The 26095-nt window shown below is 41.3% G+C and overlaps 1 protein-coding gene across 1 annotated transcript in view; it reads left to right on the forward strand.

Annotated features, from left to right (window-relative positions):
* The first annotated feature begins 10687 nt into the window (after positions 1-10687).
* The window catches only part of LOC311102137 (DISP complex protein LRCH3-like), a 65290-nt gene continuing 49882 nt past the window's right edge, over positions 10688-26095 (forward strand). Inside the window, exon 1 of the mRNA XM_084143369.1 lies at positions 10688-10954. Coding sequence (XP_083999495.1) covers positions 10711-10954 — 244 coding nt within the window. The 5' untranslated portion in view covers positions 10688-10710. The remainder of the gene's footprint in view (positions 10955-26095) is intronic.

Raw genomic sequence — 26095 nt, forward strand, 5'->3', positions numbered from 1 at the left:
TGATCATGTGGAAGGTGAGGGATCAGCCCAGAACTACACGGCAGGACCTGGTCAATGACCTGAAGAGAGCTGGGACCACAGTCTCAAAGAAAACCATTAGTAACACACTACGCCGTCATGGATTAAAATCCTGCAGCGCACGCAAGGTCCCCCTGCTCAAGCCAGCGCATGTCCAGGCCCGTCTGAAGTTTGCCAATGACCATCTGGATGATCCAGAGGAGGAATGGGAGAAGGTCATGTGGTCTGATGAGACAAAAATAGAGCTTTTTGATCTAAACTCCACTCGCCGTGTTTGGAGGAAGAAGAAGGATGAGTACAACCCCAAGAACACTATCCCAACCGTGAAGCATGGAGGTGGAAACATCATTCTTTGGGGATGCTTTTCTGCAAAGGGGACAGGACGACTGCACCGTATTGAGGGGAGGATGTATGGGGCCATGTATCGCGAGATCTTGGCCAATAACCTCTTTCCCTCAGTAAGAGCATTGAAGATGGGTCGTGGCTGGGTCTTCCAGCATGACAACGACCCGAAACACACAGCCAGGGCAACTAAGGAGTGGCTCCGTAAGAAGCTTGGAACACTGCTATCTCCTGGAGTGGCCTAGCCAGTCTCCAGACCTGAACCCAATAGAAAATCTTTGGAGGGAGCTGAAAGTCCGTATTGCCCAGCGACAGCCCCGAAACCTGAAGGATCTGGAGAAGGTCTGTATGGAGGAGTGGGCCAAAATCCCTGCTGCAGTGTGTGCAAACCTGGTCAAAACCTACAGGAAACGTATGATCTCTGTAATTGCAAACAAAGGTTTCTGTACCAAATATTAAGTTCTGCTTTTCTGATCTATCAAATACTTATGTCATGCAATAAAATGCAAATTAATTACTTAAAAATCATACAATGTGATTTTCTGGATTTTTGTTTTAGATTCCGTCTCTCACAGTTGAAGTGTACCTATGATAAATATTACAGACCTCTACATACTTTGTAAGTAGGAAAACCTGCAAAATCGGCAGTGTATCAAATACTTCTTCTCCCCACTGTATGTCATGATTTTAGAAGCTTCTGATAGGCTAATTGACATAATCTGAGTCAATTGGAGGTGTACCTGTGGATGTATTTCAAGGCATACCTTCAAACTCAGTGCATCTTTGCTTGACATCATGGGAAAAGCAAAATAAATCAACCAAGACCTCAGAAAATAAATTCTAGACCTCCACAAGTCTGGTTCATCCTTGGGAGCAATTTCCAAACGCCTGAAGTTACCACGTTCATCTGTACCAACAATAGTACACAAGTATAAACACCATGGGACCACGCAGCCGTCATACCGCTCAGGAAGGAGACGCGTTCTGTCTCCTAGAGATGAACGTACTTTGGTGCGAAAAGTGCAAATCAATCCCAGAACAACAGCAAAGGACCATATGAAGATGCTGGAGGAAACAGGTACAAAAGTATCTATATCCACAATAAAACGAGTCCTATATCGACCTAACCTGAAAGGCCGCTCAGCAAGGAAGAAGCCACTGCTCCAAAACCGCCATAAAAAAGCCAGACTACAGTTTGCATCTGCACATGGGGACAAAGATCGTACTTTTTGGATAAATATCTCAAGACATCAGTCAGGAAGTTAAAGCTTGGTCGCAAATGAGTCTTCCAAATGGACAATGACCCCAAGCATACTTCCAAAGTTGTAGCAAAATGGCTTAAGGACAACAAAATCAAGGTATTGGAGTGGCCATCACAAAGCTCTGATCTCAATCCTATAGAACATTTGTGGGCAGAACTGAAAAAGCGTGTGCGAGCATGGAGGCCTACAAAGCTGACTCAGTTACACCAGCTCTGTCAGGAGGAATGGGCCAAAATTCACCCAACTTATTGTGGGAAGCTTGTGGAAGGCTACCTGAAACGTTTGACCCAAGTTAAACAATTTAAAGGCAATGCTATCAAATACTAATTGAGTGTATGTAAACTTCTGACCCACTGGGAATGTGATGAAAAAAATAAAAGCTGAAATAAATCATTCTCTCTACTATTATTTCACATTCTTAAAATGAAGTGGTGATCCTAACTGATCTAAGACAGGGAATTTTTACTAAGATTAAATGTCAGGAATTGTGAAAAACTGAGTTTAAATGTATTTGGCTAAGGTGTATGTAAACTTCCGACTTCAACTGTACATACCTCTGTGCCCATCTCATTGCAACATGATCCATCCAAGGCCTCAGCTGAATGCCTAAAATGTGAGTGTGTGGATGGAGTTCCAAGAAAAGACATGAGAAGATGGCAAAGGAGATAGTGATCGATCCCTCGTGATCTTAAATGAGTGTGGCGTTCCCTCTTGTGTCTCCTTTTTGTCCGTTTGAGGATACTACAGTCCCCCCTGGTGGAGGTTCTTGGAACACTGCTATTTAAGTCTGAGCAGAGGTTGACGAAAACCTTCAAAGGTGGTGGTGCTATGTTGCGTGTTATCTTGAATACCAGGCAAATGTTTGAGTACAGAATGAAATGGTGTAAACTTAACAGGCTAAACTTGTTGAGTACACTCTTTGAGAAAGGGGTTCCAACAGGGTTCTTTGGCTGTCACCAAAGGAGAACCCTTTTTTGTTCCATGTAGAACTCTCTGTGGAATGAAGCCCAAAAGTGTTCTACCTAGGCACAGAAGGGGTTCTACCTGGAACCAAAAAGGGTTCTCCTATGGGGACAGCGGAAGAATCCTTTTAGGTTGTAGATAGCACCTTTTTATCTGAGTGTAGGCCTATATTGCAGTGGTGGTTCCGTGGTTTTCTGAAGAAAAAAAAAAGATTGTTCATTGGTGGTGGGGAGTTAATAATCAGAAATACTATGAAACATCCCCACGTTTAGCACACATTTGCAAGCAGGCAAAGTAACCTTCTATGTGTGCTGAGGCTTGTGTGATCACTCAACATTGACAGGACCGACAAAAAAAGATATGTTCACATGCAAACAAAAGATAACACCATTATGCAATTATTTGGAGACTAGATACAAATAGCTAATCCTGGCTACCAATGTTCTAGCATTAATTTATTGAGGCAAGCAGATCAGAGATGTCAAGGTGGTCCCCAAGCATTTGCCATGTGTATATGTGACACACACAGATATGTATGGTCATATTTTTGATGTTTTGATGTTTTTTTGTATTGTCATATTTTTGATGTTTTGTTATTTTATTGAGCCATCCCTTGTATCATTTTATAGGCCTCCCGGGTATTTACATTTAATGTATGTATATGATTACTGCTGCTAGGGGGAGCTGTGACGTCAATTGAGTGCGTTAGTGAGATCTTGGAGATTTCTTCTTCAATCTTGGAGAATGCCTACTACTGAAACTACGTTTTTTCCGTCTCTTAATTTTACCCTATTAATTCAGGTATATAATGTGCAACAGTGCAATATGACGCTAAAAATATTGACGTAACATGGTATTTTCCCCAACATTGTAAGTAATGGAGGTTGGATAGGTTGCTAATGGTTTACATGTAAGAGAAGGGATTAAGATGGCGTCCGAACTTTCTGTACTTTTTCTCATTTAATAAACCAACCACATTTTCCTGTGATGTTGAGGCTGTGCAAGACCGTCGAAAAGCTAGTAGACTGCGGAAAAAATCGTGGAGTTAATCATTGTTATAGCCTAGATCGCTTTACATAATCTGGACTGTTGTTTTTTCTAAGGCTAAGCAAACAAGGGGTAGCATATGCTTTTTGCCCGTCTCTATAACAAGGGTTAGGCCTACAGTTTACATACACCTTAGCCAAATACATTTAACTCAGTTTTTCACAATTCCTGACATTTAATCCTAGTAAAAATTCCCTGTATTTGGTCAGTTAGGATCACCACTTTATTTTAAGAATGTGAAATGTCAGAATAATAGTAGAGCAAATTATTTCTTTCAGCTTTTATTTCTTTCATCACATTCCCAGTGGGTCAGAAGTTTACATACACTCAATTAGTATTTGGTAGCATTGCCTTTAAATTGTTTAACTTGGGTCAAACGTTTCGGGTAGTGGCAGTTCCCCACTATCCACCTGCAATGCCTCAACAGGTGTCATTCTGAAGGCACCCACACACAATCTCAGGGCCATTGACTCTATCCTGTCCAGGCACTGTAGTACCGTTTTGGCTGCCGATACATATACAAAGCACCCATAATCCAAAGATGACCTGATCAATGCCTGATACATACACAACAGTGTTTATCTATCTGACCCCCAATAATATCCCTCATGAGTCACTGCCCTCATGAGGTTCAACACCTTCCTACACTTAATTTCAATTTACTCAACATGTCTCTTCCATGTAAGCCTCTCATCAAACCACATCCCTAAATACTTAAAGTCAGACACCCTACCTATATCCTGACTGTATATTTGCAGCCTAACATCTATAACCTTCCTCCTAGAAAAACCATAAAGCAGGACTTGGCCACAGACATCCTAAACCCTCATGTTAGAGACCAATCTTCCACAACTCCCACAGCTTCTTGAATCATCCTCATCACATATTTCACATTCCCACCCATCTTCCATACAGCCCCATCATCAGCATACAAGGCCACACCCACTCCCTGTCCCACCTTTTAAAATATATAATCTATCATCAGGGTGAACAACACCGAACTAACCACACTTCCCTGAGTACCATTGTCCACTTCAAACCACATTGACAATTCTGACCCCAACCTCACCCGCATCATCCGATCGAACAGGAAGTCCATGATCCAGTTATACGGACTTTCCCCAATGTCCAATGCACTCAACTTGATCAACAACCGTTCCCTTCCCATGTTATCGTAAGCTTTCTCAATGTCAAAATACACAACACTCATCACTTCTTTTATTGTCAGGGCCTTGGCTATCTCTGTAATAACTGTCACCAGGGCATCCATGGCAGACCTCCCTCTACTGAACTCACTCTGTGCTACGCTCAACAAACCCCTAACTTCCAAGAAATACAGTACATCATCCTACTCACTATCATCTTTTCCATCAACACATATTGGATGTTCAATGCAATAGGCCTATAACTGCCCACCCTAGCAGGATCTTTACCTGTTTTTACAAACGGCAACACCACAGCATGTTTCCACCCAGCAGGTATCACCCCAATCCTCCACACCTTATTATACAACCCTAAATCTGCTTCCAACACACTGTTCGGTGCATGCTTCAACATCACATAACACACCCTATCTTCTCCAGGAGCAGTCCGCCCGCATCCCTCCAACGCCTTTGTCACCTCATACATAGAAAACACTGCATCCATAGCTTCTCCTGACTCCCCTTTTTTCTTCAAAACATCTCCATGCTCCTTTCACTTTTCCCTATGTATCCTCTTGCTCTCATCACACAGGTGCTTACATCTATGAACTTCTGCAAATGTCTCTACGAAATATAGTTTACATGTTGCCAACACCTCCTTTGGCCGCCATTCCTTCCAGTTCTCTGCTGCCAATGACTGGAACGAACTGCAAAAATCTCTGAAGCTGGAGACTCTTATCTCCCTCACTAACTTTAAGCATCAGTTGTCAGAGCACCTTACCGATCACTGCACCTGTACACAGCCCATCTGAAATTAGCCCACCCAACTACCTCATCCCCATATTGTTATTGATTTTGCTCATTTGCACCTCAGTATCTCTATTTGCACATCATCTCTTGCACATCTATCATTCCAGTGTTAATACTAAATTGTAATTATTTTGCACTATGGTCTATTTATTGCCTTACCTCCATAACTTGCTACATTTGCACACACTGTATATATATTTTCTGTTGTATTTTTGACTTTGTGTTTTGTTTACCCCATATGTAACTCTGTGTTGTTGTTTTTATCGCACTGCTTTGCTTTATCTTGGCCAGGTCGCAGTTGTAAATGAGAACTTGTTCTCAACTGGCTTACCTGGTTAAATAAAGGTGAAATAAAAATAAAAACAATCTAAGCCAACACTGTCTGTTTTGCCCCATTGTTGCGTTTTTTTTCTTCTTCTTCTTCTTCTTCGTCTTCTTCTTCTGTGGATTTTTATGGCTGTTGGCAACCAACTTTAAGGTGCATTACCGCCACCAACTGGACTGGAGTGTGGACCAGAGACGGAAGGTCTAAATCCTACCCAATAATCTCGTCTCCCTAAGGAAATTAAATACATAATTAAATACTACATCCCCTGAAGATTTCCCCTGCAGTTCACTTAATCTTGGCTCTTCAACCCCATTACTCCTCAAATCTTATAACAATCACTCCCTTTCCCTCCCATATTTCTGGCACTGAAATAGAACGTGTTCCACTGTCTCCATCTCCTCCTGACAATGATGTTTCCTTGCCAATTTCAATGTACTATTGAGCCTTGTGTGTCCCAGTCACAGCCTTGTGATTACATTTTCCTCCCTTCTCTCTCAGCCTGATGACCTCCCTGACCCAACCTTTTCCTGAATCTTATACAGGTCTCTTTCCTTTCCCTCCCGTTTCCACAACAACTCTTGCCATTTGTTTTTAACCACTGTTTTTATCAACCCCTTGGCTTCTCCTTTACTGATTGACAATTCCATCTCAACATCAGGATGTTTAAGAGCCTGCTTGGCGATATCCACCTCCTCCTTCCCTTCTATTCCCACATGAGCTGGTACCCAGAGGAACATCACAAATACCCCCATCTGTCTCACCCTATATAAGCACTGCAAAACCTCATACAATACATCCTGTCTGCTCCGAGTCACAAATGAATTTAAGCTCATCAGTGCTGCACAGGAGTCAGAGCAGATGACTACTCTGTCTGGCCTCACCTCCCCCACCCACTCTGCAGCCAATAGTATGGCCAACAACTCCATTGTGTAAAGAGATAAATGATCCGTTGCTCTTTTTGTCATTGCCACCTTAAACTCAGGATGCATCAGTTTTGTTCCTAAACAACCAACCCGTAAATAGAGATCCCTGTCTATAGAGATCAGGCATTTACAAAATTACACTGATTTGCCAGATGGTGGCGCTAGAACAAGAGATTAAAAATGCTAACTTGACAGGTCAAGGGCCTCACCCCGTTTGACCTAAAGTCATGAAATTTGGTACATAGGTCCCTCTCCTCACAAGGAACAAATTTGCCTCAGGCCAGGGATCCATAATGTTCGCCATGATGGATTTTCCGCCATTTTGAATTTTGTGAAAAACACTTAAAACACTACCAAAGATTTGTGTAACTGTTCTATCTGTTACACTACTCTTCTGGCACCGAATGACCGATCTGCAGGAAACTTGATACAGTGCCTTCAGAAAGTATTCACACCCCGTGACTTTTTCCACATTTTGTTGTGTTACAGGCTGAATTGAAAATGGATTAACTTTAGATTGTTTGTCACTGGCCTACACACAATACCCCATAATGTCAAAGTGGAATAATGTTTTTTGAATTTTTTTTGTTTCAATAAGTATTCAACCCCTTTTTTATGGCAAGCCTAAATAAATTCAGGAGTAAACATTTGCTTAACAAGTCACATAATAAGTTGCATGGACTCTGTGTGCAATAATAGTGTTTAACATGACGTTTGAATGACTACCTAATTCCTGTACCCCACACATACTATTATCTGTAAGGTCCCTCAGCTGAGCAGTGAATTTCAAACACAAGTTCAACCACAAAGACCAGGGAGGTTTTCCAATGCCTCACAAAGAAGGGCTCCTATTGGTAGATGGATAAAAATGTAAAAAGCAGACATTGAATATCCTCTTGAGCATGGTGAAGTTATTGATTAAACTTTGGATGGTGTAGCCTAGTGGTTAAGAGCGTTGGGCCAGTAACGGAAAGGTCGCTGGTTCGAATTCTGCAGTTCTGCCCTTGAGCAAAGCAGTTAACCACCAACAACAGCTGCTCCCCGGGCGCTGATGACGTGGACGTTGATTAAGGCAGCCCCCCGCACCTCTCTGATTCAGAGGGGTTGGGTTAAATGCGGAAGACACATTTTGGTTGAATGCATTCAGTTGTGCAACTGACTAGGTATGCCCTTTCCCTTCCCTTTCCCAATACACCCAGTCACTACAAAGATACAGGCGTCCTTCCTAACTCAGTTGACGGAGAGGAAGGAAACCACTCAGGGATTTCACCATGAGGTCAATGGTGACTTTAAAACAGTTACAGAGTTTAATGGCTGTGATAGGAGAAAACTGAGGATGGATCAACAACATTGTAGTTACTCCACAATATTAAGCTAATTGACAGTGAAAAGAAGGAAGCATGTACAGAATAAAAATATTCAAAAACATGCATCCTGTTTGCAACAAAGCACTAAAGTAATACTGCAAAAAACGTGGCAAAGCAATTAACTTTTTGCAAATTCAATACAACACATTACTCTGTGCCACTCTCCATATTTTCAAGCATAGTGGTGGCTGCATCATGTTATGGGTATGTTTGTAATCATTAAGGACTGGGGAGTTTTTCCGGATAAAAATGAAACGGAATGGAGCTAAGCACAGGCAAAATCCTAGAGGAAAACCTTGTTCAGTCTGCTTTCCACCAGATACTGGGAGATGAATTCACATTTCAGCAGCACAATAACCTCAAACACCAAATCTAATATAATAAATAATACACTGGAGTTGCTTACCAAGAAGACAGTGAATGTTCCTGAGTGACCGAGTTACAGTTTTGACAAATCTATGGCAACTCCTGAATATGGTTGTCTAGCAATGATCAACAACCAATTTGACAGAACTTGAAGAATTGTGCAAATATTGCACAATCCAGGCGTGGAAAGCTCTTAGAGACTTACCCAGAAAGATTCAAAGCTGTAATCGCTGCCAAAGGTGCTTCTACAAAGTATTGACTCAGGGGTATGAATACTTATGTAAATGAGATATTTCTGTATTTATTTTTCAATACATTTGCAAAAATGTCTAAAAACATGTTTTCACTTTCTCATTATGGGGTATTGTATGTAGATGGCTGAGAAAAAAATATATTTAATCAATTTTGAATTCAGGCTGTAACACAACAAAATGTGGAATAAGTCAAGGGGTATGAATGAATACTTTCTGAAGGCACTGTTGGTAGCATCTATGGACAATATTTTCCAGACCTAAAACAACATGGCCGCTATTGACCAATAAAAATTCACATGGGCATGGTCTGGCACATAAATGCATATAAATCAGTCAAGGATATTCGTTTTGTAACAAAATTTGGTACACATGTTGAAAACACTGTACAGACTCAACAAGAAGATTCATGTCGACCACATGGTGGCGCAAGGGCACATGCACGGGCACATGTTTATATATCTGAATCTGTTTGACTCAGAGTGATGAAATTTGGCTAACATGCTCAGGGATGAGTCTAGCTAACCCACGCAATATCTCAGACACCACTGGCCTGATTTTGACGAAACGTGGGTGAATGATGAGTCTAGTCATAGAAATCCGTCATTTACAAAATTACACTGAGTGGCCCAAGGGGGGCGCTGCATCATTCGTGGGGGACAACATGTTTACTGTTGCCTTGTTTTTTATTAACTTAGTAAACTTTGTCTTATTTTGGTCATTCTCATTGTTCATTTGAGCACTGACTGATACCTGTTGAGTAAATTATGTATTGTTGCAATACAATTAATTAGTACTGTAGTGGGATAGTGGACAGTCCAGTGGAGGAAGTTTTTATCTCACTGGCCTGTTCGTGGCCCTGACAGTCCACTATCACTCAAATGTTTAGCTGATCACATCTGCTTTAGCTGCCTATATGATTCTATGTAATATCATTTGAATAACATAACATTTCTGTTCTGTCAATGGACTGACATCAAGCTATGGTAAGCATTTGAATTTGATGTTTTAGACTGATTATTGTCCACCACGATGAAATCGGGGACTGTGGATCTGTCTCTGTCCGTAGTACGTTAGTCACACGCGATATCTTAGACAGCACTGGCGAAAACTTGGGTGAAGAATGCGTCTTGCCATGGAGATCCGGCACTACAAAATTACACTGATTGGCCCAAGGAGGGAGCTATAGTAATTACCTGAAATGTAATACACGTGATATCTAATTTGGCCCAATTTGTTTTGTTTGTATTGTTCTTGAATGTGATTTGATATTGTTACCTTTTGGATTATTTCAAGGTTCAACCAATCGAGCTGTTTTCATTAGTGGTCAGGCAGACCAATGGTCGGTCAGACACACTTGCACTGTTGGGCTATAGTCTCATTATAGGCTATGACCTTAGTACTATTGCTGGGGTTCTCAAACTTTTCCTTTCTGAGGCCCACTACTTAGTTAGTTTTATATTATGGTTCTTCTGTTTCATCTCTGCTTTTTCAGGGACCCCTGTAAACAACTCCCTTGGGCCCCCTATTGAGAACCACTGCTCTATAGATGTAATTTTTAGGCTATGAAATGCCTAATGATAGCCTAGTGAACAGTGACAAAGTTCAAAGTAACATTCACACAAGATGATTTTGAGAGTAAAATCCAAATCAGTCAGGAACGTCACACCAAGAGTAGATGATGTCATTCATATCTCATTACTTTGAGAGTAAGGCTGGGGTGGGGAGGAGGGAGATCTTACATTTTTATTATCACTGGGCATGGCCAATTCCCAAACTAGCCTCTCCCTTCTACAACGCTTCAGTCTGCCCTCACATTCTGCGCTTGCGTACTATCAATTTAGCGGCTGCAGGGTAGTGAGAGAATCGGTGGGAGTTAGCTAGCTGTGTAATGGCGGCTTCGGTGTTGCTTTCTGCGGAGAACACCGGACCGACTTTTGCGGTCGGCAATTCTGGAGCGGTAGGGGCTCCCGGTAATGGAGTAGGGGCACCGGGTCCTGCATCTTGGAATCGGTCACTGGACAGGGCATTAGACGAAGCCTCGGCAACTGGTTGTCTCAACCTCAGCGGCAGGAAACTGAAGGAGTTCCCGAGGAGCGCAGCCAACCACGACCTCACAGACACAACTCGGGCCGGTGAGTGTGGATCGAGGCTCGCGCGGTAGAATGGATGAAAATGTCCGGACATGTTGATAATAAAATGTTATGGAACAAACCCAAACAGACACTTCGACGGCTGTGGGTATCTAGCTAGCCAGCAGAGGCTCGAAAAATAAACTTGTTTTGACTTGGAGTAACTACGAAATTAGCCTGCTAGTTAACGTAAGGACACTACCTGGCCAACATTAACCAGCTAGCTAACGCTAGCCAGCTAGCGAGCGTCTAGACGTCTCCAGAGCAGAATTGGTAAACACAGCTCATGTTTTAATTTTTTTCATTTTTTATTTAACCAGGTAAGCCAGTTGAGAACAAGTTCTCATTTACAACTGCGACCTGGCCAATATAAAGCAAAGCAGTGCGATAAAAACAACACAGTTACATATGGGGTAAACAAAACAAAGTCAAAAATACAACAGAAAATATATAAACAGTGTGTGCGAATGTAGTAAGTTATGGAGGTATGGCAATAAATAGGCCATAGGGATGTAGGTAGGTAGTTGTAACATGTGCATTTTTCTGCTGCAAATACATTCCCAGGCATGCACTCAAAACGTTATAATACGTGGCGCGAGAACTGACAGATTGGGACCCTCATGAAATGTGTAAGAATTCGAATCAAGAACCAGTGTAGTCACCATGACCTGTTTTTGCGGTTAACTTGTGACACAGAAAATGAGTGAGGGAATATGGGGAACTATTTTTTTGTTTGTGATACGATGTTCATCTTTGGTATGATGCACTGCATCATCCCTCACAGCTTATGAGGACTGTGGCAAGCCTGGGGGGTTGTGCTTTTGGACAATTAATAGACACTGCAGGAAATAAAACCTACTAAAAACATCTATCTCATCCAACACCAGAGTCTACGCATACCTGTGCGCCATAGCCAATCAAGGCTATAGTAGGCCTTTATGCAAACAAGCCATTTGCCACACAGGCCTGCCATCATTCACGTTCAACTGGACTGTGTGTTTACAGGCAGTTGCAACAGTGTGACTTTACATCATTAGAACACATTCTGCAAAAGACACAAAATACACCTGAATGGATTTCTGTAAATACCACGGAAGGCCTCTTACATTTGGGAACTTTACAGTCCTATTGATCAAACAACTATGAAAAGGCAGGCTATCTCTCCCTCAGTTATGCACATCAACAAGATCAAGAACTAATGCTAGTCAGAGCAAGATGTGCAAAAATCTAACGTAGGAACAATAGATAAACCCTCTCAAACTTTTTCAGCTAGTTGGCTGTCAAAATTTCCCTGATAAACGATGGGGAATTGTAGCCTACTCGTCCTTCTGCAGCTTGCCTACCAATGCATGCTTTCCTAACCAAGCACCCAAGCAAGCTGTCTAAAGTTGGCTAGCTTGCTAGCTAGCTACTTCCAGACACAAATGAGAGAACATCTCACTCTGACCATTTACTCTCCCTAGCAGAGTTGGTTAGGCTGTTAACATGTTATCTAGAGCGTTCGTGACAAACTATTACTTTTTCTGCCTACATTTATTGACACCAGTCATATTCAGCGGGAGATGCGCGTTCGTAAATGTGTAAATTCATCAGTTATTCTGTGCGAACGCCAGAGATATGCTAGCTAACTGGATAACAGTTGTTCACGTTCTTGCTAGCCAATCAAATGACACCTGCATCTCTAGCTGTGTATAGCCACTGAAAAACGTTATGAGGGGAAAAAGTCAGTCACTCGCCCTCTCCTCCAATGACATGACATCCTCCTGGCAGCTAGCTCTCTAGCTAATGTTTGGCTCTGTGTTTTTAGCTTGCTACATAAATAGATACGCTAGCCTATTAGCCACCTTATGACTGACTTGTGATCATTGACCTTGCTAGTCAGATTGTATTGATATTCCCAACCTCAGTTACATTTGTCAGTTTTTGTCCAAAATATTCAGTCATTGAAACTGTAACAGTGCATCCCGAATGGAGGCAGCAAACAGGCCAGCTGTGATTTACAACATGATAGCAATATTTTCTGGACTACCAAAGTCTGTATTGGTGAATTATATTATTCATCTATTGAACTGCATCAATCTATTCTGCCAACAATGCGTTAGTGTACGTCATGGAATGTTCAGTCAAGTAGAACCTATTTTTAAAACCTCTTAAAGTTTGTTTTGTAGCATAAACTGGGAATTTGATATTTTTGACTAATACTATGATTGTCTGTTTGTTTTATATCTGCAACGTAGTTAAAACGCTGTCAGTTCCACTTTAAATAGTGTGGATGAAGGGTGGGTGGGTGGCGGGTGGGTTGAATAGCCTAAAGAGAAAACAATACCTTTAAAAAAATACATAAATGTATTATTCTGATCCAGTGGAAACTTCATAAAATACCTGATTACTTGTTATCCCTTGCACAAATAGCCTACAGCTGTGTCTTTCCCAAGCTCACAGAACTGAGGGCCCAGAATATTTTATGCAATATTGCAAGTTTGCTAGCACAAGCTTTAGCTGGACACAGTTGATAGTCGATACAATGTTTCAAGTGTGTTGCAGACAGGCCATGCGTAGCCAATGTGATTTTATAGGATATTTATTTTTATCAGGATATTTTCTACCTGAAGGCTGCAATGTTTTTATTTGTTGGCTTTATGTAGGCTATTTTTACATAGTTGGCAATGGCAATAGAAGTCACTTTTAGATTTGTATCAATTTTATTTAGATACAATTTAGATTAACCACATGACAATGATTTTGAGATACAAACACTATTATAAATTAAATAAAACTGTTCCATGAAAATGTGCATATGAAAATCATAACTGGCATGCAGATCAGTAGAAATGATAAGATAGATTGGCACTCTAAATGGAAAAGGTTGCCGCCCCCTGGTGTAGCCTATTCCCAGCAACTTCAGGAGCATAACGGCAGAATCTGCGAAGGCCATCAGCAGTGGGAGGAGGGGGATCAGGAACATCAAAAAGAAGACTCTCGGTCGAACAATATTTTTTTGTGTGCCAGGGACAGCCCTAGTGTGTATGGTACTGTATGTAGGTCTGGGTGATATGGCCTAAAAATCCTATCTCCATTTTTTTAAAATTTATGGGCGATTCACGATATGCCTATTTTTTTCCTTTTTCTCTAAATAAGCTTTTTTGCAATAATCACTCACTGATCTGGCTTTCAAGTCTGTCTATGAAAATACCGTTTTTTTGTTGCTCATTGCACATTTATAAAACACAGACTAGACAGCTTGCACATAAGTCTGTAGCTAAAAGGCTGCTAACAGTATGTGGTACCGCAATGTCGCATGCGACAATTTTTCCACAATCATGTTTATTGATTTTCTCTCTTCTTTTAGTAGGGTCTGTTCTAGGCAGTATACCGTATACTGGGTTTTCAATACCAATGAAACTATTTCTTTCAAGTTTTTAAATAAATGTAAATATTTGTAGCTACCTTTTTTAAAGTAAATACCTGCAGTCAACTTGTGCAAATCGTTAGGAGATGAAGAACATTGAGTTCTTCATTTCATCTGTCACATTAATATGTAGTTTGTGGTGGTTGTTTACAAGCCCACAATGGCGAGATCGGAGCCTTGTGAATCACTCACTGTCGTGCAGCATGCGCCAGGTGATCTAATTACAGTATGGAATTCACAACTTCATGTTTGCCAGCTAGATAGCTTTACTATTAAGTTAACTGTCTAAAATGTGCTAAATATTCTCCAGTTGTGCATTTGATTTGCTAATTTAGTAACTAGTTAGCTATCTAGCTAAGTGGTTAGCTTTTTATTTTATTTTATTTCATCTTTATTTAACCAGGTAAGCCAGTTGAGAACAAGTTCTCATTTACAACTGTGACCTGGCCAAGATAAAGCAAAGCAGTGTGATTTAAAAACAACAACAACACAGAGTTACATATGGAATAAACAAAACATACAGTCAATAACACAATAGAAAATCTATATACAGTGTGTGCAAATGTAGTAAGTTATGGAGGTAAGGCAATAAATAGGCCATAGTGCAAAATAATTACAATTTACTATTAACACGAGTGATAGATGTGCGGGAGGTAGCTTAGTGGTTAAGAGCGTTGTGCCAGTAACCGAAAGGTCGCTGGTTCTAATCCCCGAGCCGACTAGGTGAAACATCTGTCGATGTGCCCTTGAGCAAGGCACTTAACCCTAATTGCTCCTGTAAGTCGCTCTGGATATGACTGCTAAATGACAAAAAAAATCCCTTTAACAGAACCTGAAAAGGAATTACTCAAATAATGTCAGCAATGATTTGAGGGTGGTTAAACTGGAATTGAATGATTTATTAAGGAGGAGAGCTGAGTTCATGCATAGAGTGAGGCAGAACTATTATTTTAATGGGAGCAAATCAAGCAGGTTTCTAGCCTTAAAATTGAAACAAAGTGAATCTTGTGCTTCTATAGAATCTATTCAATCCCTATCTAAAGGCTTACTTTCTGATCCACAGGAAATTAATGCAACATTTCAGTCTTTTTACCAGAAGTTATATAAATCTTCTATCCATTTTGAGCCAGATAAATGCAAGCAGTTTTTAGATAATCTTGATTTGCCCGTATTGGATGAGAAGCAATCTACGGATCCGGGCCGACCCATCTCATTAGAGGAACTGGAGTCAGCACTGAAAGGTGCTAAAAAGGGTAAATCACCTGGCCCGGATGGCATTCCACCTGAACTGCACGCAAATTATCGTCCAATATCTTTAATTAATTCTGACCAAACATTTTATTCAAAAGTATTGGCGTTACAGATGGAAAGGTATTTGGATAAGTTGATTCACGTGAACCAGTCAGGTTTTATGAAACGTCGCCTTGCAGCTGACAATAAATGTCATGTAATACATGAAACACAACAGCTGGACACACCGTGTGCTGTGCTGTCTCTAGATGCCGAGAAGGCTTTTGACAGGCTTGAATGGCAGTACTTGTGTGTTGTCTTGGAGAAATTTGATTTGGGAAATAATTTTATCGATATGGTTTGTGTGTTATATGCTAATCCTGTTGCTATGGTTTCTACTAATGGCATACACAAGTCCATTCCCTATTTTTCGGGGATGTAGACAAGGAGACGGCCTATCCCCAACATTATTCATTTTGTTGCTAGAGCCTTTAGCACAACATCTAAGGCAGAATGTAATTGCTTCTCCTATACTGATTTTAAATCTTCCTCTCATATATTACTATATGCGGATGATATTCTCCTATGTATGACAGATATTCAGAATTCTATCTCAACTTTATTATCCACATTTGAATAATTCAAATTGCTGTCCAGGTATGAGATAAATTGGACAAAATCAGCATTAATGTTACTGAATGAAGCGGCCAAGAAAGTTTAACTTCCCTCAACAATTCTTATGAAAACACAGTTCACTTATTTGGGTATTCGTATACAAACATCTCTGCATGGTCTGGTGAAGTTTAATAATGAGACAATTTACAAGGAGGTTGAATGAGATTTAACTGTTTGGGAGAAGTTGCCTGCTTCTTGACAAACAAGGGTCGCTTCCATAAAGATGAATGGGCTGCCACATATTAGTTTCCTGAGCATGATGATCCCACTCCCTCCACCAATAGGCTATTGGGGAATGATTGATAAACGTATATGTAAATAACTTTGGAATGGAAAACATCCAAAGATTAGGTTTGAGGTGTTACAATGACAGAAGTGTAACGGTGGACTTGCATTACCACATTTTTGTATTTTCCACCAATCTTTCCAGTAAAGCAAACTTAGATCATGGTTTAATCAGTCTACATCAGTTTCCTGGAGAGCTATTGAGGAAGAACTTGTTTCACCTACTAGATTGCAGGATGTGTTTTCTGGTATATCTAATAAGAAATGCATGCCATATTTTGGTCCTATTATTTCTGATACAATAGAGAATTTTAGGAAGGTTGAGAAGTGTGTAGGTGGTAACTGGAAATGGCATCTCCATACCCCTCTATGGCATAACAAGGCTATTACTTCCGGTAATAAACCTTTTGCGTCTAGAGCCTGGTCTGCAAAAGGGGTCAATAATCTAGGGGATACAGTGCATTCAGAAAGTATTCAGACCCCTTGACCTTTTCCACATTTTGTTACATTACAGCCTTATTCTAAAATTGATTACGTTGTTTTTTCCCTCATCAATCTACACACAATACCCCATAATGACAAAGCAAAAACAGGTTTGTAGAAATGTTTGCAAATGTATTAAAAATAAACGGATATTACATTTACATAAGTATTCAGACCATTTACTCAGTACTTTGTTGAAGAACTTTTGGCAACGATTACAGCCTCGAGTCTTCTTTGGTATGACGTTACAAGCTTGGCGCTCCTGTATTTGGGGAATTTCTCCCATTCCTCTCTGCAGATCCTCTCAAGCTCTGTCAGGTTGGATGGGGAGAATTGCTGCACAGCTATTTTCAGGTATCTCCAGAGATGTTCGATCGGGTTCAATTCAGGGCTCTGGCTGGGCCACTCAAGGACATTCAGAGACTTGTCCCGAAGCTACTCCTGCGTTGTCTTGGCTGTGTGCTCATTGTCCTGTTGGAAGGTGAACCTTCACACCAGTCTGAGGGCCTGAGCGCTCTGGAGCAGGTTTTCATCAAGGATCTCTCTGTATTTTGCTCAGTTGATCTTTCCCTCGATCCTGTCTCCCAGTCCCTGCCACTGAAAAACATCCACAGCATGATGCTGCCACTACCATGCTTCACCGTAGGGATGGTTCCAGCTTTCCTCCAGACGTGACGTTTGGCATTCAGGCCAAAGAGTTCAGTCTTGGTTTCGTCAGACCAGAAAATCGTGTTTCTCATGGTCTTTTGACAAACTCCAAGCGAGCTGTCGTGCCTTTAACTGAGGAGTGGCTTCCATCTGGCCACTCTACCATAAAGGCCTGATTGGTGGAGTGCTGCAGAGATGGTTGTCCTTCTGGAAGGTTCTCCCATCTCCACAGAGGAACTATAGAGCTTTGTCCGAGTAACCATGGGTTCTTGATCACCTCCCTGACCAAGGCCCTTCTCCCCCGATTGCTCAGTTTGGCCAGGCGGCCAGCTCTAGGAAGAGTGTGCAAAGCTATCAAGGCTACTTTGAAGATTCTCAACTATAAAATATATTTTGATTTGTTTAACACATTTTTGGTTACTACATGATTCCATATGTGTTATTTCATAGTCACTATTATTCTACAATGTAGAAAATAGTAAAAATAAAGAAAAACCCTGGAATGAGTAGGTGTCAACTTTTGACTGGTACTGTATGTAAATAAGGTATTTCTGTTTTTTTATTTTTAATACATTTGCAAAAAAATCTAAACCTGTTTTTCGCTTTGTAATTAAGGTATTGAGTGTAGATTGCAAAAAATAATATTTAATCCATTTTAGAATAAGGCTGTAACGTAACAAAATGGAAAACGTCAAGGGGTCTGAATACTTTCCGAAGGCACTCAAAGGGTCTACTTAGTTTTCAGGAACTTCATCTTCGTTTTGATTTGCAAGGGTTGTCATTCTTTGTATATCTTAGACTGCGTTCAGCGCTTCCTGCCTATGGGGTCCAAGTTTGGGAAGATACCTGGTGATGGAGTGGATTTTTACATTCCAGTCCAGAGTTTTCTTTTCTTCTGCTATTTATTCTCATCTTTCAATGGTTAAAGCATGGATAAATGTTTTGGCTGTCGATAATGAGGCTATTGATTGGGAGAATGTCTGGGAGAATATATTTCTCATCAAAGAACCCAAACCATCAATTTAATTCATTTTAAACTTAGTCGTAGATCTTACTGGACACCACTTGTAAGATTTCATGCAAAACAGGCTCAAAGCCTGTACTGTGACCTATGTAACCTCAATACACTTGTCACATACAAACATATGATATGGGATTGTCCTGAGGTTTATGAGGGGGGAAAGTGTCATTTTATTTTTATGATTGTATTGCCCTTGTGACCCCCCAAAAAATTATTGTTAGAAAGGTTAAGTTCCAAGTCTATTACGGTAAAATAATGATTCTAGGCGTTTCGGTGTCCAAGTGACCGATTCTGTTGGACCAAACCTCAAATGCAAATAGTGAGTTTAAACTGCTTGTTGTCAGAGAGGAAGAAGTGATCTTTTCTCTTTGTTCTTATGAGTGACAGGGGGAGGGGCTTGGTGTCTGCGAGTGGGAAGGTGCACACAGCACATAAGGAGACAAGGCCAAAAAGACAGAACGCTTATAAAAATGCTATACAGGCATTTGGAACATCGCGCCCAAACACATTCAAATTAATTTGATATATCGCCCAGCCCTAACTGTATGGAGAGAGAGAGAGAGAGACAGAGAGGGGGTACCCATGTCCTGGTCTGAGTAAGTCTGTGATCCTCTCGCCTGGGTGCTCCATTGATCATTGTTGTCTGTGTGCACTGACTGAGGAATTGGAGCATAGTCAATGCAGTGTGTATGTGCCCTGCAAGTTTAGCGATGCTTGGGGGCAACATACAGACATAGTTCACGCTGCCAGACCCTTACAAAGGAAAAGGGAAAGAGAGAGAAAACGGAGCAGAGAAGGAGACTGAGGCCTGACTTGGTTAACTTGGCAGAGGCCTATCTTGTTGTTCTCTCTCTCTCTCTCTGTGTTTTGTTCCACCAGACCCATGTCTCTGTGGCCAGTCCACACTGGTTATCTCAGGGAGGAGCTCGCTGGAAGAAATTAAAGGGGAACTGCACCCACTGATTTTGCCTTGTTTTTTTTCTTTCTCAAGAAATGTTGGCTGCCATGACAGAAGCTGAACGTGAGTTGGCTTGGGGTTGTGGTTTGATGTGTGTGTTTCTTGGGAGTGTACTTGCCACCACCAAGACACACCCATCTGTCTGTCAGAACCTTGCCCGCAGCTGTTTCCCCCCCCCCCCCATCTCAATCACAACAAACCAACCTCCTGCAGGTTGAGTTCAATAACTACAGGCAGATGTATGGTGAGATGCCGGAGGAAGCTTTGAATACGAATGCAATTTGTGAAGTTATGTAGATATTCTAAACTAAATGTTTTGATAACTTTCAAATGTAGTAACTAGGGCTGTCAAATGATTAAAATTTTTAATCAAATTAATCAGAATTTTCAGTGGATTAATCATGATTAATCACTATTTGCAATTACACCTGAATCCTAACCATTTTTTTTCTGAAATGCATACGATGTCCCACTCACGTGCAACAGACAGGAACTGTTCTTTACAAGCCTCCGCAAAATGACGCTCCTCAGTTTTTAATATAGTCAGCGCAAAAGACTTCAGTTCCCACGTGTCACTGATTAAATGTGCAGTTACTCCGAGGTAATTGTTGTTACTCACTGATGTCCAATGGTCTCCTGTCAGGGCGATATGATTTACTTGAGCCAAGACCTCTTTCCTTTTTTCTTTTTCGTTTTCATAGAGCTCGTGGATTTTCTTCATAACTGTGGCTCTTGACGGTGGCTTATAGAATGAGTCTTGAGACGCCACTTGCAAAACATCAAGGAAACCTGAGTCTTCTACAATGCTAATGGGTCTACAATCCTTTGCAATCCATTTTGCTATTGTGTTGGTCAAATTATCTGAGGTTGATTTTGTTAATTGCCTGCAAACATTCAGCGTGGTCTGGCGCAAACCACTTGCTGAATCTGACGGCCCAGCAAACGCATGTTTGGCGTTGACATGGTACTTCAAGCTTGAACAGCTCCGGTGAAATTGAAACTCCTTCTTACAAATCTTGCAAATAACCTTGTACTTGTTAACTGTACCATCATCATTCTTTTTATATTTGAATCCGTCAATAGGCCCACTTTGCTCACCTTGCTCCATCTCGCCTCTAGCTCCCAACCACTTTCCTGACCTGAATAATTTGTCACACTGCGCATGCGTGAAATGCGTTAAAAAAATTGACGTAATTAACAGCAAACAACTAATTAACGTCGTTAACGCGCTATTTTTGACAGCCCTAGTAGTAACAGGTCCATGTAGAATAAACAACCCTTTACATAATACCATAGAAGCAGTGTTCTGCTAATGTAACAATGTGCACCTTTCATATTTCATTGTCATTCCCAGCCGATAGTTACTGTGCCTATCGGCATTTTGTCTGGTGGTAATGGGGCTACCTTGGCAAACATGTCAGTGGTCATACCTTCCTGTGTGGTGTCCCGTATAAAGCAGGAGTTCCCTGATCCTGGTGCAGAATACACAAGGTTTCTCCCTCCCCATATTGACTGATATCATTCAATAAAATAAAAAAGACAATGTAAGTTAAAGTTATCTAGTAAAATGTTAAAGGGGAAGTTCACCCAAAAACACTTCTGTGCTCTTTATAACACTTGCTTGGCTTTTTGTCAGTACCCCAGACAGTTTTTAGGTCCATTGTTTTAGTATTTAGATGTCTGTGTTTTCATATAAAAATGCATGATTTCCGAAATGACCTAAAATGTATTAACTATGTATATTTATTGTTACATAAACAACGATTGGGGTCTCGGCATTGAATTGCCAAATAAATGTTGTTTAATGTAAAAAGTATAAAAAACTAAGACCTACTTCGTGCTAGCGCAAAAGTCTTCCATATAGTCTGTAATCCGGTAGATACTCTTCTTTGTGGTTCTAAGATGAATACTTACAGGAGGCGGGATGAAGGAGCGTTTTACGATTGGTCTTCAAGAAAGGAAATCAGAACGAAAGGAAGTAGACAGAGTTGTTAGCTAGCTAGGCTAGCGGTTAGTTATCTCTGAAGAAAAGTAAGGCAAATAACGTTGGTAGCTGAGTAACGTTTGCCAAAATGAAGTGCAGTAATGTTCCGGTCAAATACAAATACACTACACATTTCCACTTTTTTCCTGACCGTGATGGAGCTTTGGCTGCAGGCTATCCGACATTGTGCGTATGATGTCGATACGAATCCTGAAGTCATTAACCAGCTGGGGTTGACCGTGTCCAGTGATCACTTTGTGGCCACTGACTATAATGGCGACTGGTCCATGAGTAGGACACAGCCCTAGCCAGAGCCATGTACACTGAACAAAAATATAAACGCAACATGTGTTAGTCCCATGTTTTATGAGCTGAAATATAATATCCCAGAAATGTACAAAAAGTTTATTTCTCTCATTGAGCATGGTTGGGATGCTCTGGATCGAAGTGTAAGACAGTGTATTCCAGTTCCTGACAATATTCAGTAAATTTGCACAGCCATTGAAGAGGAGTGGGACAACATTCCACAGGCCACAATCAACAGCCTGAATCGAAGATGTGTCGTGCTGCATGAGGCAAATGGTGGTCACACCAGATACTGACTGGTTTTCTGATCTACGCCCCTACTTTATTTTTTAAGGGGATCTGTGACCAACAGATGCATATCTGTATTTCCGGTCATGTGAAATCCATAGATTAAGGCATAATTAATTTATTTCAATTGACAGATTTCTTTATATGAACTGTAACTCAGTAATTTCTTTGAAATTGTTGCATGTTGCGTTTTTTTATATTTTTGTTCAGCATAGATAAATATATGGCTCTGGCCCTAGCTGGTGAGTGAGATGTAATGACAACAAACTAGCCCAACCTTTACATTATTTCAATGAAAACATTTAGAATATCAGCTCATGCCCTGAATTGACATGTAATGACTGACTCTCTGTTTTATTCAAGCCAACATCATCAATCACTCTTTCTGTTCATACCTGCCTGCCTAGGAGGGAATGGAAAAAGGAGTACCCTGACATTTCTGGGGGGAAGGCCCTAGCCCTCACACTCCGATCCAACGGGTCCCAGATGTGCTCAATGGGATTGAGATCCGGGCTCTTCGCTGGCCATGGCAGAACACTGACATTCCTGTCTTGCAGGAAATCATGCACAGAACAAGCAGTATGGCTGGTGGCATTGTCATGCTGGAGGGTCAGGATGAGCCTGCAGGAAGGGTACAACATGAGGGGAGGAGGATGTCTTCCCAGTAACGCACAGCGTTGAGATTGCCTGCAATGACAACAAGCTCAGTTCGATGATGCTGTGACACACCGCCCCAGACCATGACGGACCCTCCACCTCCAAATCGATCCTGCTCCAGAGTACAGGCCTCGGTGTAACGGCCATTCCTTCAATGATAAACGCGAATCCGACCATCACCCCTGGTGAGACAAAACCGCGCCTCGTCAGTGAAGAGCACTTTTTGCCAGTCCTGTCTGGTCCAGCGACAGTGGGTTTGTGCCCATAAGCGACATTGTTGCCGGTGATGTCTGGTGAGGACCTGCCTTACAACAGGGTCTTGGATCACTACTGGCTGTAAGCGAACGAGTGATGCACGTTTGGAGCAATACTGTTTGTATCCAAGGCTCAGCCAATCGTTCACGTAACAGAATGCAGCATGCGACTGAAGAGAGAAGAGACAACCAACTTGCTAGTTACAACATCAGCGCGCGCTATGGAAAGACACAGCGGTGAGTGGAAAGGCAGTTTGCCAGTTACAGCAGCACGTCCCCTGAACGATAACGAAGAGGTAGGTGAGAAGCCTGACCACGGAGACGGGGGTGAGAAGGTGATGAAGCGTACTTCATGAGCTGTAACCGAAAAACAACTGGCATTTGGAAAGTTTGAGATGGGGGAGCAAGAGTTGTTAGCATTAAGTTTCTTGCTAGCTGGATCGAATTCTCAGTTAGTAGTTAATTCGTTAGCTAGTTAACTAGCTATCTATGAACAAATGTTTTCCCTCTACAGTATGTGGTACATTTTCAGAATGTGAGAATTAGGTGAAAATGAGGTGTTTCTTGTTAAATAGGTGGATTCAGGGATGAAGTGTAGCTGGAGCCGGGCCTGGTTTAAGCTGGATGCCACTATAGAGGTGAAAGGAACACCACACACTTTCTCTCCTTCTCACTTTTTCAATACAGTGGATAAAAAGGGGTATGCCAGGTGTACTCTCTGCCTGAAAGAGATCAATTATGCCAACAAGGGGTCTCATACTCTGCTGCTGGCACATTGTAGAACAGATGTCCACAGGCAGAAAGTGTACAATGTAATAACGTGCAGTGTAGCCCAAAGCTATTGCTTTTGTTGTGTTGATCTTGACATACAGTTGTGTGTAAGGGGGGATTCATTCGTTTTTATTCAGTGAACGTTATTTTTTGCACACATATAGCCTTGTGCACTTGGTCGATGTCTACTATAGTGGCCACTATAATCGTAGCCACTATAATAGAGTGCAATATTTAGATGTGTGTGGTCACAAGCGTTATATTATAAAGGCTGTCATGGCTAACTGCAACATTAATGTATTGTTTTTTTCTCTGGACTTGAGTGTCATTTGTAGTAAAGTCTGGGCAACAAATAACATTGGATTGCTGTCCTTACATTTATTAGCTGTGTGTTAGGTTCATATTAACCACTTTTTATTTTACACACAGACTGATCATGTAGATCATATTCTTTGTTGTTTAATTAGTTAAAACCTGCATTTTAAGAAGGGATCCAGCTTAAGTCACTAGAAATTAGCATTTTAAAGCTGATATTTATTTTTATTTTTTATCCCCCCCTAGCAGGGATTTTTTTTACATGTTTCAGTGCAAAATATGTGTCACCTTTTTGGGGCCTCACCAGTTTGCATCCCTGTTTATTACAGACAGAAATACTCAGTTTCATCAGCTGTCCGGGAGGCTAGTCTCAGACGATCCCGCAGGTGAAGAAGCCGGATGTGGAGGTCCTGGGCTGGCGTGGTTACACGTGGTCTGCGGTTGTGAGGCCGGTTGGACGTTTCTGCTAAATTATCTAAAATGATGTTGGCGGTGGCTTATGGTAGAGAAATTAACATTAAATTCTCTGGTAGCAGCTCTGGTTGAAATTCCTGCAGTCAGCATGCCAACTGCACGTGCCCTCAACTTGAGACATCTGTGACAACTGCACATTTGAGTGGCCTTTTATTGTCCCCAGCACAAGGTGCACCTGTGTAATGATCATGCTGTTTAATCAGCTTCTTGATATGCCACACCTGTCAGGTGGATGGATTATCTTGGCAAAGGAGAAATGCTCACTAACAGGGATGTAAACAAATGTGTGCATAATGTTAGAAATTAGCTTTTTGTGTGTATGGAACATTTCATGGATCTGGGGGAGGAGAAATCTTGACAGTATAGGAGTTACTTATTAGCTAGGCAATTCTAAGAATATATATATTTTTATTTTATCAGAATTACATGGACAGTATTGAATAGAGGAGAATCCTAGCCAATTTTGAGCGCTTGAGAGATGGTTTTACAACTGGAGTATGCAGCATTGGTTTCATCAACTGTGCACCCGTATCAACTGTGTCTGCCTTTTTGAGGTTATACACGAGTGTCCCGGTGGAAAGTTATTTTAGGACATCGGACATGACATTGACATTAGTACATGCTAATAGCTAAGTAGTTAACTAGCGAGATACCCAGACAAACTACACACTATGTTTTGAATTGGCTATCTAGTTAGTCTGTATATCATTATTTTACCTGCTGCGCAAATGTCTCTCGCTCTCTCTCCCTCTCTCTCTCCTATGGCAACGGCCCACTGGCACACGCAGGTGATGCACACACCATGACTTTTCCTGGATTTCCATTGCTGACCAAAAATGAGTTATGACTGGTCAAATAACCCACTTACTAGCATTGAATAACAACAAATGTGCACACGTGGCTCGCTTTGATCTCAGAAACGCATCTCGCGACTGCATGATTGAAAGACCACTCGTGCCTGTCAATGCAGGCCTAAAATAATGATACTCCGATGCGCTCTGCAGAGATTGGGAGGCCACAGTGCAACACATTGCATCCGGAGGACACTGATCCAGTTCTGATTGGAGTAGCCTAATTGTTTGATAATGTGATTTTTGCGTGTATTTTTGTTTTACTTGTCCATTCTGACAATTTAAATATATATTATTCTTGTCCGACTATTCTTTTTTTTTTTTTTTTTTTACTTGCCCCGGGCAAGCAGACAAGCGTTAATGTCGAGCCCTGTATGTAGACGCATCGGGCAGGCCAATCAAACTGCGGTTATGCTTCAATGGAAAACAACACGAGTCATTGGGAAATTAGTAATCAGTATATTCATGAAAACACATACTATACAAATTACGTACACAAAAGTATGTGGACATCTCATTTCAAAATCATGGGCAT

The sequence above is a fragment of the Coregonus lavaretus genome, assembly GCF_964263955.1.
Source record: "Coregonus lavaretus genome assembly, chromosome: 26".
NCBI classification, from domain to species: Eukaryota; Metazoa; Chordata; class Actinopteri; order Salmoniformes; family Salmonidae; genus Coregonus; species Coregonus lavaretus.